The sequence below is a fragment of the Dermochelys coriacea genome, chromosome 21 (assembly GCF_009764565.3).
Source record: "Dermochelys coriacea isolate rDerCor1 chromosome 21, rDerCor1.pri.v4, whole genome shotgun sequence".
Taxonomy (NCBI): domain Eukaryota; kingdom Metazoa; phylum Chordata; order Testudines; family Dermochelyidae; genus Dermochelys; species Dermochelys coriacea.
In genome coordinates, this window is record NC_050088.1 from 8863737 (window position 1) to 8880962 (window position 17226).

The 17226-nt window shown below is 42.6% G+C and overlaps 1 protein-coding gene across 1 annotated transcript; it reads left to right on the forward strand.

Moving 5' to 3' along the window:
• Window positions 1-2144: 2144 nt before the first annotated feature.
• LOC119846530 (pepsin B-like) lies at window positions 2145-10804 on the forward strand. Its single transcript, XM_043500724.1, is given in 9 exon segments — window positions 2145-2157; window positions 3814-3986; window positions 4594-4714; window positions 5510-5628; window positions 6557-6756; window positions 6967-7089; window positions 7712-7862; window positions 10112-10210; window positions 10557-10804. Coding segments are annotated over 9 exon segments (1149 nt in total). The 3' UTR covers window positions 10707-10804.
• The last annotated feature ends 6422 nt before the right edge of the window (window positions 10805-17226 follow it).

Below are 17226 nucleotides of genomic sequence, written 5' to 3' on the forward strand. Positions count from 1 at the left end.
CAGTAAAACCACCAACTTTTTTTCATCCTAGATATCGTTGGCTATGGTGCACTGTTCCGGTCTTGCAATATAGTTGGCTCAGCCCTCTACTGAACAATCAAACAAATAAATGTCCCCCAGACATCCAAACATTTTAAACTAATATTTTTATCTCCATGAGCAGGTCACTACCTGTGTTGCAGGCATGCCAGGATTAGGGACCCATCTTCATCACCAGTTGTTGTGATTTTGCTCACTTGAAAAAATGGTATGTTCTTACCTCAGGTTAGCTAACACAAGGTAACTAACATGAGGTACATTCCTAGTGGAGACAAGGCAATGTGTGGTTTTCATGTGTGGGAGTGTGACGTTATCTAATTAAAATATGATCATGCAAATCATTGTTGCACTGCTGTTATATAATTGCAAGAAATCTTATACAAAGTGTGATGTATGGCCAGAAAGAGTTAAGCATCCTGCAGGATAATTGACCCAAAGTCAACCATTAGAGAGATGTTAGAACAGTATGTAAATGGTAATTAAGACCATTCCATGGTAGATAGGCTAGAACTTTGAAATGAAAACCTATATTGTTAGAAATTAGAGGTGATACTAATTGTATGTGTGGACTCATATTTTGTTTGATGCTAGCCATGTAAACAGACAGTTCCTGTCTGTCACTAAAGCTATTGATTCAGAGATCAAAAGGATATATTAATATTTAGATGAATTGTAAACATAGTAACATCACAGTGTTTGTCTCTTTGAAATGTATAGCAAATCACCTGAGAATGATGGAAAACAGGCAATTGCCTTTTGTTAATCCATATAGCTAATCACCGGTGATGCTTAGGAAATGGATCTACTTCAAAAGTCCCCATAATTGCCTGTTGCTCACCAAAGGACTCGGAGCTGCCACAAGAAGGCCTGAAACTGTATAAAGATGCCTTGTGTACTAATTCTTTTTCTCTCAGATCTGCTTGATGTTTCATGCAGGGGAAGCTTAAGCCACAAGGCTGAGATCTGCAGTCCTTCACCCTGAATATGGACATTGGGCTATAACCTATGGACTATTTCAGAAAGCACTCTTTGCAACTACAAAGCTCTATGAATCTGAGCTCAGAACTGTACTCTTGTCTGTATGTATACTGATCTATTAACCAATACTCTTGCTCTTTTCTTTTTAAATAAATTTTAGTTTAGTTAATAAGGATTGGTTGTAAGCGTGTATTTGGGTAAGGTCTGGAATATTCGTTAACCTGGGAGGTCATGTGTCCGATCCTTTGGGATTGGTAGAACTTTTTTATATGACGAATAAGATTTTCAGTAATCCTCATCATATTTGACTTGGGTGTCTGGGTGGAGGCCGATCACTGGGTTACTTCAAGGGAACTGTGTTGTTGGCTTCTGGGTAACCAATGGGGTATTATAGAAGCTGTTTTGTGCTGGTTTGGTAAATCTAAGTATTGGAATATCCACCAGCTTTGGGGATTGCCTGCCCCATTCATTGCAGTTCACCCCAATTGAGTGATCTCAGTTGGCTCCCCTGAAACTCCGGTCACAGTGAGCAAGTCTCAAGGTGAAGGCTATGGGGAGCCAAGGGTTAAAACTATTTTCACTGGGATTTTACCTCAGTTAGTCACCATGTGCTAGCTAGGATGAGCTAAGAACTCACCTTCGCTCCTAGTGAAGACCAGGGCTTCCCGTGAAGACAACATCTGTTACGCCAGATCAGAGCTGGTTGAAAATTTTTTGTCTCTTGTTTTTTAATAATAACAAATGGTGGTTTGACAAAAATGGAAAACCTCAAAATCTCCCTCAAAAATTTGGATTTCTTTGAAATTTTTTTGTTTTAACCCCAACACACCTTTAAATTGAAATATTTAAAAGTTTGGGTGTTTTTTTAAGAAAGTCAAAGAAATGTTGATGGAAATAAAATGTTTCCATGTACATGGAAATTTTTTACAGGAAAAAAAAAACGAACTGACCAATTCTAATTCTAGGGCTATGTCTATATGAAAGATTTTACAGCGGCAGAGCTGTACCAATGCAGCTATAAGATTTCTTGTGTAGCTGCTCTATGCCAGTGCGAGAGAGCTTCCCCATCAACATAATTAAATCCCCTCCAATGAGCAGCGGTAGCTATGTTGGTGGGACTACCACTCATGCCGGTGAAACGTATGTCACCAAGATTGTGGTTTTTTTTTCACACCCCTGAGCAACATAAGTTTTGCCGATGTCGTAGCATAGAGATGGCCTAGATTTACACTGGGGTAAATGAGAGCAGAATCTAGCTAATGTAACCTCATATAACTACTCAGCTCCACCATTAGGATTGCTATGGGTTGGGTTAAACCTCCTTGAAGCTGGTAGGCATAACAGCGGCCGTTCATTCAGGATAAATGTAAATCAGGATGGAACTCCTTAAAGGCATAAATACCTGAAACAATAGAAGCCTCCACCCAAAGCAAAACCACAGGCAAGACTGGAGTAGGAGCCAGCTTGGAGGCCCAAAGGGAGTTCTGTTGCGATCACAGCAGGCAGAATTTTTTGGCTGAAAATTTTCCATGAAAAATACAGATTTGTTTCAGCCAAAATGTTTTGAAAATTTGTTTCAAACTCACCAAATTGTTTCAGTTGAAAAAACAAATGAGTGTTTAGTTCTGACATTTTATAAATGAAACTTTTTGAGTGATTCATAACAAATTTTGTTTAGAAATGTACTCCTAGTTTGTTTGTTTATTTATTAAAAGCTCAAAAGCAAAACCAAAGGCTTTGTTTTGGGTTGACCAATGCACTTTGGCCCAAAATATATATTTTTTTTGGTACATCCAATGATTAAAAAAAAAATCAGTTATTCACACAGCTCTAACTGTAATCTGATAAACTCAGGACCAGGGGATCGATTGAACTGGAGCGGTGTGTCTGTGTGCGTGAGGGAAGAAGAGAAACACCACAGAAACAAATTCAGAAAAGGCCTGGGAGCATGGCTCTGAGACAGAGCCTAGAAAGAGAGAGATTTTGGGGCTAAGTGCTAGCTAGAAAGGGGCTTGGAACTGTGAGCAAAGAAACTGTCTCCTGATGTTTGATTCTTGTTGTTTTCAGGGAAACAAGACTTCGTACAGTTTTTGTAAGTGAACCAGATTGCATCAAAGAAATATCTGATTCCAACATGACTTTCTTCTCCTAAGCAAAACAATCAGCTAGGCCTTGAATTTTGGCTAACCACTAGGGTCAAAAAGAGATAACTGTATCAAATTTCCATTCATTGCAGCCAGCGGCGGATTTCTTCGTTTTTGGCAAGGAAGTTTTGAAGCAAACAGATAATGCGCAAGTGTGTCGACATTTTGACAAAAACCTTTCTTTTGCTGTGAGCAGAGGTTTGCTTCTGAGCAGATCTTAATTGTTTGATCTTGCAGTCAATGATGCTAATAGCTTTACAATCTCAGCACCCGACAAAAGAAACAAATGTCTTCATGCTTCATGGAGAAATAAAATACACCAAGTGTTGACGCTGGGTGAGCTCTATGATATAGGAATTTGGGTGCCAGCAGATAATGGAGCAGTGAGTACAGTATTCCAGAACGGATATTGTAGTGAGGAGTGCCCACATAGTAAATAGATTAGCATTTCTTTATTCTTTAAGTCATATCCTTATGTTCCTTACAAAGTACTACTAATTGTATGATATTTGTAAATCTATTTCTGCCTCTGCTCAGGCATTCCCACTTTGGGTGGTAACACACCGAGCTGTATGAGGAAGGAACAGCATTATGGCAGGATACAGAGGGGAACAACATGAGAGATACTTGGGAGGACGAACCATTTCCTGAGCTGCTCTTTTTCTGTGCAGAGTCACTCTGAAGAAAGGAAAGTCTATGCAAGAGGTGATGAAGGAGAAAGGAGTTCTGGAGGATTTTCTGAAGCATCACAAAGTTAATCCTGCCAGGAAGTACCACTTCAATAATTACAATGTTGCTGATGTACCAATAGCCAACTATCTGGATGTGAGTATTAAGGCTCTCTTTCCATCTCTCTTCTTTCTTTATGTAGTCTTACTAGCCTTCTTTCCTTCTTTATTACCTAGTCAATCAATGTACTTCTGTGGTCACAAGTCAATAGATCCCTCTTTTCAATCCTTGGAAATCTGTAACTATTTTGAAGTGGTTTGGATGAAAAAAATCTCATGGAATACAATGAACACACAAGTTCTGCTTCCAATTGTATTTCTGTTTGGAGAAAAAGCAGAGACTAGGTTGCCCTGCTTCCCCCCCCTAATTTATCATTCCCAAATGTTTGCTGTGTATTCCCTGGGACACATCGTGTGTCTCTCCAGAGACTGGGCTTATGGTTATAGTGCAGGACTGGGAGTCACAGTTCTGTTCCTGGCTCTGCAACTGACTTGCTGGGTGAATTGGGCAAGTCACTTCCCTTCTTCATACCTCGATTCCCCCATATGCAAAATAATGGACCACTCCTGTGGAGCTTAATTCCTTAAAGGCTGTAAAGACCTTTGGCATCTTCAAATGTCAGATGCTAGAGAAGTCAAAATGTTGGAAAATGATTAAGAACACAAAGGAATCCACCTGCCCACACGTTGTCTTTCTTTTGCAGTCCTTCTACTTTGGAGAGATCAGCATTGGAACTCTGCCCCAAAACTTCCTGGTTCTCTTCGACACCGGCTCCTCCAACCTGTGGGTGCCCTCTACGTACTGCCAGAGCAGGCCTGCAGTAAGTACTGCTCAGCTGTTAAATATTCAGTAGATGCATGTCCTGTGTGCATGGCTCCTGAGAACCAAGGTCCAATTCCAACTAGGCAAGAAGATACAGCATCTTGCAAACCAAAAATGATCCTCTCAGACAGTATTTGTGAATGTCATACTAAGGTATCAGCTAGTCTCCTAGAGCTCTTTTCGAAGCCTTGAATACGGTATGGATCACTCTTTCCTTATAAAAAGGTACTACAGTATTGTAAAATAGTAGTCCAAAACTCTACAGCTGAGATACTGCACTGTAGAATGCTGTAGTGTGTATACTAAAGTTTAAGCAGTCATGCTGGGAGACAACAAATGTTATGAATGGCAAAACTATTACCCAGAGCTTTAGCTGGTATAAATTGGCTTTAGTAGAGCTATACTTATTTACACCAGTTGAGGATCTGGCCCATAATTCTTAAATGTTATGGTTACGGGTACAAGGTAGGTAAATAAAGAAGATGGGCATTAAAAAAAGTCGTATCAAAACTCCCAGGCTGACTCTTGGCCCTGTTCTTTCTAGGGTGACCAGATGACTCGATTTTATAGGGACAGTCCTGATTTTTGGGTCTTTTTCTTATATAGGCTTCTATTACCCCCCCCCCCCCCGTCCCGATTTTTCACATTTGCTGTCTGGTCAGCCTAGTTCTTTCACTCCACGGGAAGTCAGCTGTTGGGAAATGCAACAAGGCACTCAGTTGAATGGGACTGGCTCAAATCACATTGGAGCCACCCAAGAGAATGACCATGATGATGCAATCTTGTTTTTAATCTAGCCAATCATGCAAGGTTCAACCCCAGCCAGTCATCCACTTTTTCTGACATTGGAGTGACCTACACCCTGGACTATGGGTTTGGAAACCTGACTGTGGTTTTATGTTATGACACAGTGACGGTAAGTGAAATTTCCACCACCCCCATCACGCGTTGTCATTAGAGCTGTGTCTCTGGCATCATCAGACGTCACTGGGATTAATGGGGTTGTGGTTAGTAATGTCTTGTCTTGAATGCAATTTACTGAAGCGTGTACCCCACATAGCAGCGGGAATATGTGATACATCTTTTTAGTTTAACTGCAGTGGGCTTGGAAACATTTATCTGAGGACACTTTATGAGGTAAATTCCACTGGCCTCAGAGTTGTGACACCAGCAGTGAATTTGGTCCTGTACATTTGATTTTTATGTTGTTAATTAGACCCTGTTAATACAGGACATAATAAGGGCTTGTGTACATGAGAAACTTGCACCAATTTTGACTTAAGGTGCGAGTTTAAACCGATTAAGTTAAATCTGTGCAAACCCCAGTGTGGGTGCCCTTGTGTTGTTTTGAGTGGCTTATTTTGGTGTCATTAAAGTTGATCAGGAACATAAGAATGGGTTAGCTTCGTTAAGCAAAGTGACATAAAGCCACTCTTAAACCGAGAGAAGAGCTGCTATACAGGAGTTTGCATCAGTTTAGCTGAACTGGTTTAAAAAGTGATTTAAGTTAAAGTCGTGCACCTTTCTTGAGTAGACAAGCCTTGAGTTAACCAGTGCATAGGTCAGTTAGGAATAACGCTAGCTATACTGACAATTACTAGGCACAAATTCTCTGGCTATGTTTTTTTCCCGATTTTGCTGTGCCTTGAATTTTCTTCTCTGATTGAGACACTGTCTTCAGCTGACTCCCACCCCATATGGAGCATATGCAGCTGCTCAGAGAAGCATCAGATCTGGACTGTCTTGAGAGTCAACCACCCTTGAGAATGAAATGGTTACTTGTTTTCGTTGTCAACATTTAGGATAAAATTCTAGCCGCAGGCAATGATTTTCTTCCCTGGTAGATACAGAACATCACCATTGAACACCAGGAATCTGGTCTGAGTCAGGATGAGCCTAGCAGCCCCTTCTACTACACGTATTTTGAGGGGATTTTGGGAATGGCTTATCCTCCTGTAGCCATACCGCGGTACAACACACTTATGCAGGAGATGCTGCAGCAGGGCCAGCTTACTGAACCCATCTTCAATTTCTATTTCTCATGGTAAGATCTCTCTCTCTCTCTCACTTCTCCTATATATTTTCGGTCTATATTTCCATCTCTCTCTCTCTCTCCCACCATATATTTACCCCTTAGTCTGGTTTCTTACTGTCAATCCATCACCCAGCCCCCCATCCACATGTATTTTATGCCCCATGCTCCAGAGGTCAGAATCTGATCGCTGTCTGATATTTTAACTATTTGTGTTTCCAGGCAACCAACGTATGATTACAGAGGGGAAGTCATCTTGGGAGGCATTGACACCCAGCTGTTCTCTGGCCAGAATACCTGGGTTCCTGTTACCCAGGAAGTTTACTGGAAGATTGGTATTGAGGAGTAAATTTCACTTGCAATCTCCCCCTTTATTAATGTGGGCATGAGCCTTTCATCCTGGTTGTCCATGGGCAGTCTTTCCAGCTGTAATTAATGAAGTCAGCTGCCTTTCGTGAACTCAAATTTTCTGTGCCGGAGACTGAAAAAAGGAGGAATTCTGTGTCATTCTCTAGCTAGCCTAGAGAGATTATTACTTACACAAGGTCTGATCTTGGCCCAGGATAAAGGTTGGGTCTGGATTTTAGACACTCTCTCAAAAGACTTTGGATCCAGGGTTTTGGTTCAAGTAATGCTAAAAGCGCCTATTGTAGGCCCCAATTCAGGAAAGGTCTTAAGTATTATCTTTAAACATGTCTAAGTCCTGAAGCAGCTACTTAGAGATAGGGGCATGCTTAAGTGCTTTGCTGAAGAAAGAGGGAGTTAAGCCCGCACTGAAAGTTAAGCATGTGCTGCCATCCTTTGCTGAATCGGGGCCAATGGCAGTGCTTGGCTCTATAGAATAAGGGTCTCTGAACTGCAGGTTATCGAGTATCAGAAGCCTTGTACTCTTGGCTCAGCCTGCATCAGAGGCATTCTCGTGGCTGACAGACGTGCCCAGTGAAGTCTCTTGGGCTTCCCTCCTTAGGTTTACTATTGGACAGCAGGCGACTGGCTGGTGCAGCCAAGGCTGCCAGACCATTGTGGACACCGGGACACTTCTGCTCACCATCTCAGAGCAGTACATGGGGGACTTCCTGGAGACTGTGGGTGCTCAGGAATCCAACGGAGAGGGAGGAGCAAGAGGTGCCTGGCCACACTGACGAGGAGGTCTGTGAGGGATTTTGCAGTGCCTGATACGAGGAATCCAAGATACAAGATGAGACTGATGGGTTTTTGGGTGATCAGACAAGGATTCCTAGAGGAGCTCAGGGGTTTAAACCAGAGGTTTAAAGCTGGTGACAGCACTAACTCCATCTGGGGAACAGAAAGTCTCCCCTGAGTTTGCGGGGAGAGCTTCTGATCTCCCTTTCCCCAGTGTAAATCAGAAGCAATTCTGCTCAAGTCAGTGGGCCAGATCATTAGTTGGTGTAAATGGGCATAGCTCTGGAGCGACGTTGACTTACACACTCTGAAGAGCTGGCCCAGTGTAAAATCAGCATGAGATTTGAAGCAGGCTGGTTGGGCGTAACCTTGCAGGTGGCCACACGTCAAGCAGAAGAGCGTGTGTGAGGCTGGTGAATTGCTGCCCATGTAATGGCAGAGTGCTGCAGAGGGGTTTCTCCTAGAGCTGTATGAATAACTGGTTTTGCAGTTTCTTCAGCCAACCAAAAATTTGGGGGAAATATTTGGTTCTGTTCCAAAAAAGGTTCATTTTTTCAGTAGATTGGAAGAGTTCATGTCAGGCCATCATACCTGGTGTGAGCGTTTCCCTTGATAACCTATAGTCCCATGGTTAGGGAATGGGAGAGCCCCAGGTCTGAATCGCTGCTCTGGAGTAGGGACTTGAATTCAGATCTTCCTCTCTCCCAGGGGAGTGCTCTAACCATCAGGGCCAGGTTATTCTGGGCTGTTACCTGCAAAAATCTAGGGCACTGCATCTATATGCTACTGAGGGCTCAAGGCGTGACCCGGTTAATTTAGGTAGCCCACCTTTTCCCTACCAAGGGCTTAAGGTGTAAAGCACCTACCCTTACTCACGGGGCTCAAGGAAAACCTGGTCAATTTAAGTACCCGCCCTTACCCACGATGCTCAGGGCCATATGGGTCTGCGGGATCTTTTCCCAGTGAAGAGCCTTACACAGCTGTGCTCTGAACATCTATTTATTAGCAACGTACAGAGAACACATATGCCAAGCCAATCTCTTATGCTCACCACTCCCAATATAGAGACAAACTTCACCCCGTCAGGATTCCCTCGTCTGGGGGTGCTGGTTGATGCCTCTGCACATCATGATCGTGCAGAGGGGTCCGAGTTCTAGCTCTGGAGATGGTTCCCAAAGAGCATTGCTTTTTATTCGCATTATATAGGTAAAACTAGCGACCGCCTTTAACTTCACTAACCCTATTACATTATTCAATCCCCCTAGGCAGAAAAATTTAACCTATTGTGCACTGGCACCTATGTTTCCTCCTCCCTGCTCAAATCTTTTTTGTGCTTTATCTTTCATGCCCGAATTGTAACGTATTTATGACTTTATTTGTTTGTGCAGATGGTCAGCATAAATTCTCTGGTCAGAGCTTATCTGATCTATTTTACCATTTGTTGGGGTCTCTCTGTATCCCCCCTAAAACTTCCCAACACCTGGGTTTCTCTATTTTACAGCCCTTGGTGTTACAACCCTTGTTAGGGGTATTCCTGAGGGATGCCTTAAACACTGGAGTAATTTTTTCTCAATTTTAGTGGTGAAATCCCTGAGTTTCACTCAAGGCAAGTTTAGTATAGGGGTGAGTCAAGTCACAGGCTTACAGGGCTGGGTTGCTCTCAATCGCTTCTGTTGAAGCTGTTCCACTTTGTATAAATGCTTAAATATTTATAGTGCCAGAGAGAGAGAGAGAGAGAGAGTAAATGAGTGCGAATTCTCTACTGACACTCACCTGATGGGTAAGAGGTGTGGATTTAAATCATTCTCTGCCTGATTCTCATGTTGAAATGGAACAGCTTCAACAGGAGAGACTGAGAGAAACGCACTTTGCAATAGCCTAGTGGTTAGAGCACTCACTTGGCACAGGGGAGATCTGAGTTCAAGTCCCTGCTACAGAGTGGGGATCTTAATGTAGATTTCCCACCTCCCAGGAAAGGGCCCTCACCAAAGGTTATAAAGAGGGAACACATGTGAGCACTGGCACATGGTTTCCTGGCCTTGAGAAAACTTTCCCCAGCTGAAACTATCAGATCAAGTTCATGAATAGTTTTGCTCCATTTTTCAGCAAAACAATTCTCCCAGCTCTAATTTCTGCCCTCAGTTGGGTGAATGGTAGATGTTGGGAGCAGCCTCTGCTCTAGGTTGTAACTGTCTCAACCCCCTCTTGTTCTTTTCTTCCACAGTATATGGCTGGCTGCAGCAACGTCTAGAACATGCCGACCATCACCTTTGTCATTAACGGATCTCAGTTCCCGCTGCCCCCCTCCGTCTACGTCCTTAATGTATGTATCACTTTAAAGGCAAAACCAACTTCTGTATTACAGAGACAATGAAACATACACCGGTGTCAGACAGGGAGACAGAGCTTCTGTGCAAAGACGGAGACCTTTCCTGCTCCATCCCACCACACTGCAGCTCTGTTTGCCTGTCATTTCTAACAGCACTCAAAAACCGATGGGGTATTGGTGTTCCCACAATGCGAGCTTATGGGGGCCTGCTGCTGCTCCCATCAAAACCATTGCGAAGCTCCTAAAAATTCCACTGGCGCGTCAGAGTGCAGCCTATACATCCCTAGAGTGCACCCTATACATCCCTAGAGACGTGTCTATCTCTTTTTTCCCCTTACAGAACAATGGCTACTGCAGAGTTGCGGTTGAGACCACTTATGTATCTTCTCAGAATGAGCAGCCAATTAGGATCCTGGGTAACATCTTCCTTAGGGAATATTATTCTGTCGTTGATATGGCTAACAGAGTGGGCTTTGCCCCATCAGCCTAGCCAAACCAGGCCTCACCAGAACCGGATGAAGGCATTCCCTTTCCTGTCTAAATCTTCTCTCCCAGACATTGTTGGGATCAGACTGAGTTCATATGGATAAATTGAATCATTCTTAATGTACCTTGCATATAGCCTTAGCTTGCTTTTGGCTTGTGGGTAACAATCAGTGCTCTCCAAATGTATTATTGTGAATAAACTGCAAAGAGTCAAATTGCTTTTTGTTGCCTTTGGAGTTTGTTGAGTGAAGACTGAGCCCAGCTGTTTGTTTGTGGTATCACAACCTTATTAACACACACCAATTGCTACCTAGGTATAAAGGAGGAAATTAACCTCTTGGTGATCCATTTCTGCCCCAATTTCAAAACAGCTGAGCACATAGCAGCTCCCATTGAGAACAATGGATTAAATCCTCCTTTTGTTTCTATTAGGAAATCTTCTGTAGCCCAGAATGACCTTTCTTTGCACAGCTATAATGGAGACGCTGATGCTTGACTAGCTGGCAAGGGGATGTGGGCAGCTTCATCCCCTAATGTTTGCAATAGGCTTTGAGATTCTCAGATGGGATGGGGATAGCAGTCCAAAATGTGGTTGCTGTGAAGAAGGTAAAGATCTTGTTTGCGCTCTGTATTTACATGCTATTATCATCGCATAGACGTCCTGAGGTGCTGGCTCTGTTCCTATCCAAGACTACCCTAACCAGTGGAAAAGTACATGTTAGGGCTCTCAAGCGATTAAAAAATTAATTGTGATTAATCGCACAATTAAAACACTTAATTGTGCTGTTAAACAATAATAGAATATCATTTATATAAATATTTTTGGATGTTTTCTACATTTTCAAATATATTGATTTCAATTACAACACAGAATACAAAGTGTACAGTGCTCACTTTATATTTATTTTTGATTACAAATATTTGCACAGTAAAAAGCAAAAGAAATAGTATTTTTCAATTCACCTAATACAAGTACTGTGGTGCAATCTATCATGAAAGTTGAACTTACAAATGTAGAATTATGTACAAAAAAACCCCTGCATTCAAAAACAAAATAATGTAAAACTTTAGAGCCTACAAGTCCACTCAGTTCTACTTCTCATTCAGCCAATCAAGTTTGTTTACATTTGCAGGAGATAATGCTGCCCATTTCTTGTTTACAATGTCACCTGAAAATAAGAACAGGCATTCACATGGCACTGCTGTAGCCAGAGTCACAAGATATTTACATGCCAGATGTGCTAAAGATTCAAATGTCCCTTTATGCTTCAACCACCATTGCAGGGGACATGCGTCCATGCTGATGACTGGGTTCTGCTTGATAACAATCCAAAGCAATGCGGACTGATGCATGTTCATTTTCATCATCTGAGTCAGATGCCACTTGCAGAAGGTTGATTTTCTTTTTTGGTGGTTCGGGTTCTGTAGTTTCTGCATCAGAGTGTTGCTCTTTTAAGACTTCTGAGAGCATGCTCCACACCTCATCCCTCTCAGATTCTGGAAAGCACTTCAGATTCTTAAACCTTGGGTTGAGTGCTGTAGCTATCTTTAGAAATCTCACATTGGTGCCTTCTTTGCGTTTTGTCAGATCTGCAGAGAAAGTATTCTTAAAATGAACGTGTGCTGAATCATCGTCTGAGATTGCTATAACATGAAATATGTGGCAGAGTGTGGTAAAATAGAGCTGGAGACATACAATTCTCCCCAAAGGAGTTCATTCACAAATTTAATTAATGTGTTATTTTTTTAATGAGCGTCATCAGCATGGAAGCATGTCCTCTGGAATGGTGGCCAAAGCATGAAGGGACATATGAATGTTTAGCATATCTTGCACATAAATACTTTGCAATGCTGTCTACAAAAGTCCCGTGCAAATGCCTGTTCTCGCTTTCTGGCGACATTTTAAATAAGAAGTGAGCTGCATTATCTCCCGTAAATATAAACAAACTTGTTTTGTCTTAGCAATTGACTGAACGAGAAGTAGGACTGAGTGGATTTGTAGGCTCTAAAGTTTTATATTGTTTTGTTTTTGAGTGCAGTTATGTAAGAAAAAAACCTATATTTGAAAGTTGCACTTTCACGACTGAGAGATTGCACAACAGTATTTGTATGAGGTGAATTGAAAAATACTATTTCGTTTGTTTATCATTTTTACAGTGCAAATATTTGTAAAAAAAATAATATAAAGTGAGCAGTGTACACTTTGTATTCTGTGCTGAAATTGAAACCAGTATATTTGAAAATGTAGAAAAACATCCAAATTTTTTTTAGTAAATTTCAAATGGTATTCTATTGTTTAACAATGTGCTTAAAACTAAGATTAACCGCAATTAATTTTTTTGAGTTAACCACATGAGTTAACTGCGATTAATCAACAGCCCTAGTACATGGAGTTCCTGATTTCCCATGACTGCACTTAAGTAGCTTTAGTTTTGCCTAAGGCTGGTTACTGTTTCACATATTGCCAGTGCAGAACCTAATACGGAAACACAAGCTCAGCCTTAGAGAGGTGACGGACTAGAAAAAAACACAGACAGCAGCTGTGTGAAACCTGCTCCCACTGAAGTCTGTGGGAGTTCTGCCATTGACTTGAGTGGGATCAGGATTCGGAGGTGCAGCCCAGGCTGGCAGAAGAGCTGCCAGGATGGCTGACGACTCAGGACGGATGGGGGTTCTCTCATATGATGAAGCTGATGGGTGTGGGGAACTGTTCGCTGAAATGCCATCGTTCACCAGAGGTTGCCTTGCTCGCGAATGCTGCGTTTGCAAATCAGCCTTTGGCTACCACTGGAGAAGGGGAATCTGGGCAGGAAAGCGTGAGAGAAATTAGATACTACAGTCCACAGCATAGTTTAGTTCGTGTCTAAACCATGTTGTCGCTTAGTGTGCTACTGGAAGGCGCTCTGATATTATGGTGATGAGCATGGTATAAGAACCTGTTTAGACTAGACTAGAATTTCCAGGAAGATGCAATGCAGCCCTTCCAGCATTGTGTGTGTGTGTTTTACTATGTCTGTGGGTCCATTAGATGAGACTTTATAATCCATCGTTATTGGATTCCAGAGCACTTTTGTAAGGTTAAGGATTTACCCTGGAGCACTTGCTTATTATCATTTAATATTTATATTACAGTAGCATCTAGAGGCCTCAATTGAAACTGAGGTCTTATTGTGCTAGGTGCTGTACGGACATAGAAGAGAGAGTCCCTGCCCCAAAGAGCTGACCCTAAATACACAAGGGGGGGTGGGGAAACAGAGGCACACTGATTTTTTCAGCAGATCAGCAGCAGAGCTGGGACAATAGTGCAGGTCTCCTGAATCCCAGCCCGGTGCACTAGCCACTGCCTCTTGGACAAAATATCCTCTTTCCTCATAGTTGTGCATTGTGTTCTATGCTAATTAGCTGCTGCCATCCACCCCAGAAGCAGCTGCATTCTAGTAGTGCTTTGGGAGTCTATCTCTAAATGTTGCTTTCCCAGCCCATTCTTCTTCAGCCCACTCTGTCTGAGGGAAGGGAAGCACATGGTGACCTCAAAGCCTGAGGGCTTGAATGCAAACAATCAGCATAAAGGACCCAAAGGGTCAAATCCTGCTTCATTTACACTGGCATAAAACCAGCAAGATTCCACAGATGTTAGTGGGGTTTCCTTTACTCACAATTTTCACAGATGCAAGAAAGCCCAATTTGGCCCCATCATTTTACCACTGAGAAATGTCCCTGGGCCTCTATATTTGGCACAAGGAAGGGAATGAAAAGCTTTTAGATGTAGAAATGTGCCAGGGCAAGGGCTGTGAGCTGGGGTTCTTTGTTTCAATTCCCAATGCCCCTCATTTCAGATCCAACTGTTTGCCACCAGGGAGCATCTTGGCACGCTGAGGAACATGTGTTGCTGTGGCAGTATCTATAGAGAGCAGAGAGTTGGAAACTCCCTTGTCTGAAGGCTGGGAAAGGAAAGTGCTTCATAAACTAGCCAGAAGGCATGAATGTGCCAAAGCAAAACCGAGAAAGAGTGCTAATGTTGCCCTGGATTTGAGGGGAGGGGGGAGTGTACCCCAGATTTTGGTCACACTAATTGCAACCGTATTGTGTGCATTCAGCCACCATGAATTAATAAAACAGAACACCACATTGTTAAGGGTTAATTTGAATAAGCAGAGCTCCTGGAAGCAAGGTCAAAGTTACCTGTAGGTTTGCAGTTTCTGCCAATTAGAATGGGAGGAGAGGAGAAAAGAGTCAACAAATTAAGCCTGAAAGAAAATAAGTGGATGAAAACCTTGAATTTGGACGCCTTTGATAGAGAAGCTTATTATGACTAAGATCGTTAGGAATGTGTGTTGATAAGTAGTTTATGAAGTTAGGAGAGGTGATGATCCAGTAGAGGGTCACTGTGTTTTGTTAAGTTATAAAAAGACTAGATAAGACTGTACTTTGGAGCAGTTCTCTGAAGCTCTCCTGAGAGACTTTTTCCTGACACCTTACTCCCCACTGGGGAAGCAACCGGCCATCATGTCCCTGCCGCAAATTACTCAATACCATGTTAGAATATAGATATTTAGGCCTGCCTGTGAAAGCCTATACCTTAAAAACTTAGGTGTATTTTTATCACTTAGCTAGTTACAGAGGTGTAAAAACAAAGAATCAAAATCACAGTCTGCCTGTGTATGGGCCTTCTCTCACTAGGATAGTCGGAGGCCTTGTTCTTCGGCTAAGGCCTTTGGGTAAGCAGCAGGGGCAGCCATAAGCTGGGAAGCGAACGGTCACATCCTCACATTCAAACCAGTCACGTTGAAATAAGGTGCATTGGGCTGTTAGGAAGACAATCCTGTCCTGATAGTGCCCATCACCACCAGATAAAGAAACAGATCTTAAGATGGTTAAAGAAAACTTAGTTTGATAGCATCCTGTCTGGCAAGAAATCACTCATCAATGGTTGTGGTTGTGAAAACCTCATTTCTGTATTGTTTTACCTTTATGGCCCCCACTTTTCTATTGTTAATCTGTCTGGTTCTCTAATTGTTTCTGTCTGCTGTATAATTAATTTTGCTAGGTGTAAGTTAATTAGGGTAGTAGGATATAATTGGTTAGAGAATTATGTTACAATATGTTAGGATTGGTTAGTTAAATTTCAGTAAAGTGATTGGTTAAGGTATAGCTGAGACTATTACTATATAAACTGGGGTCAAACAGGAAGTGGGGGAAAGGGAAATTGGAATCATGTTTGCTAAGGGGGGGGAATGGGAACCGGGAATAGGGAACGGGGAACAGGGACACAGGCAAGGCTCTGTGGCGTCAGAGCTGGGAAGGGGGACACGGAGTAAAGGCTCTGCGGTGTCATTGCTGGGATGGGAATGCTGGGGAACAGACACTATCAGCGTATAGAGATAAGCCCGACTGGTGCGAAGGGCTTCGGAATATGCTTGCTTGGAAACTAACCCCAATAAATATTGCATTGTCTGCCCTTCGGACTTCTGGTCTTCTGCTTTCTGTCTACGTGACAAGAACCAGGGAAGAGAGTGAAGGGAAAGCCCTCTAACATACCATCTCAGATTCTAGGTAATAATTTGGGATGTTCTAAACCTATTGTTTATGTCTGTGTGTGCATAAATCTAATAAATTATAGTTTTAGATAAGAACATGCTGACTTGTATCAATTTTCATCAGGTGGAAGCGCTGTGTTCCCATTGATTTATTCCTGACACCGCCTGCCGTGAAACAATTAAGTTACCACTGCTTTGGGTTCTGAAAACCCTGGGTAACACTATTCCCAATGCACTGCTGCCTGCGCCCCTGTTGCTCTCCGATGTCCCTGGGGCCTCCTTGTGTTACATCTGTTCAAACAGAGGACAGGTAGAAAGCTGTTGTCAGGGCATGTTGGATCCAGCAGCCAAGAAGGGGTTAAAAAGGCCCACATGTGTAGCTACAGTGATATCTTGGAGAGGTCCTGGAAGCCTTACCCTTCCTATTATTTCAATTGGCAAGAAGAGGAAGGCTTACACCACACACAGTCAACCTGTGGAACTCTTTGAACTAGATAAATTCATGGAGGATAGGTCCATCAATGGTTATTAGCTAGGATGGACAGGACTGGTTATCTCTAGCCTCTGTTTTCCAGAAGTTGGGAATGGGCAACAGGGGATGGATCCCTTGATGATTTACCTGTTCTGTTCATTCCCTCTGGGGCACCTGGCATTGGCCACTGTCAGAAGACAGGATACTGGTCTAGATAGACCTTTGGTCTGACCCAGTATGGCCATTCTTACATTCTCACAATGAGCTTTGTCCTGAGACCCTGTGCAGATCATAGAATCATAGAATATCAGGGTTGGAAGGGACATCAGGAGGTCATCTAGTCCAACCCCCTGCTCAAAGCAGGACCAATCCCCAACTAAATCATCCCAGCCAGGGCTTTGTCAAGCCTGATCTTAAAAACTTCTAAGGAAGGAGATTCCACCACCTCCCTAGGTAATGCATTCCAAAGTTTCACCACCCTCCTAGTGAAAATTTTTTTCCTAATATCCAACCTA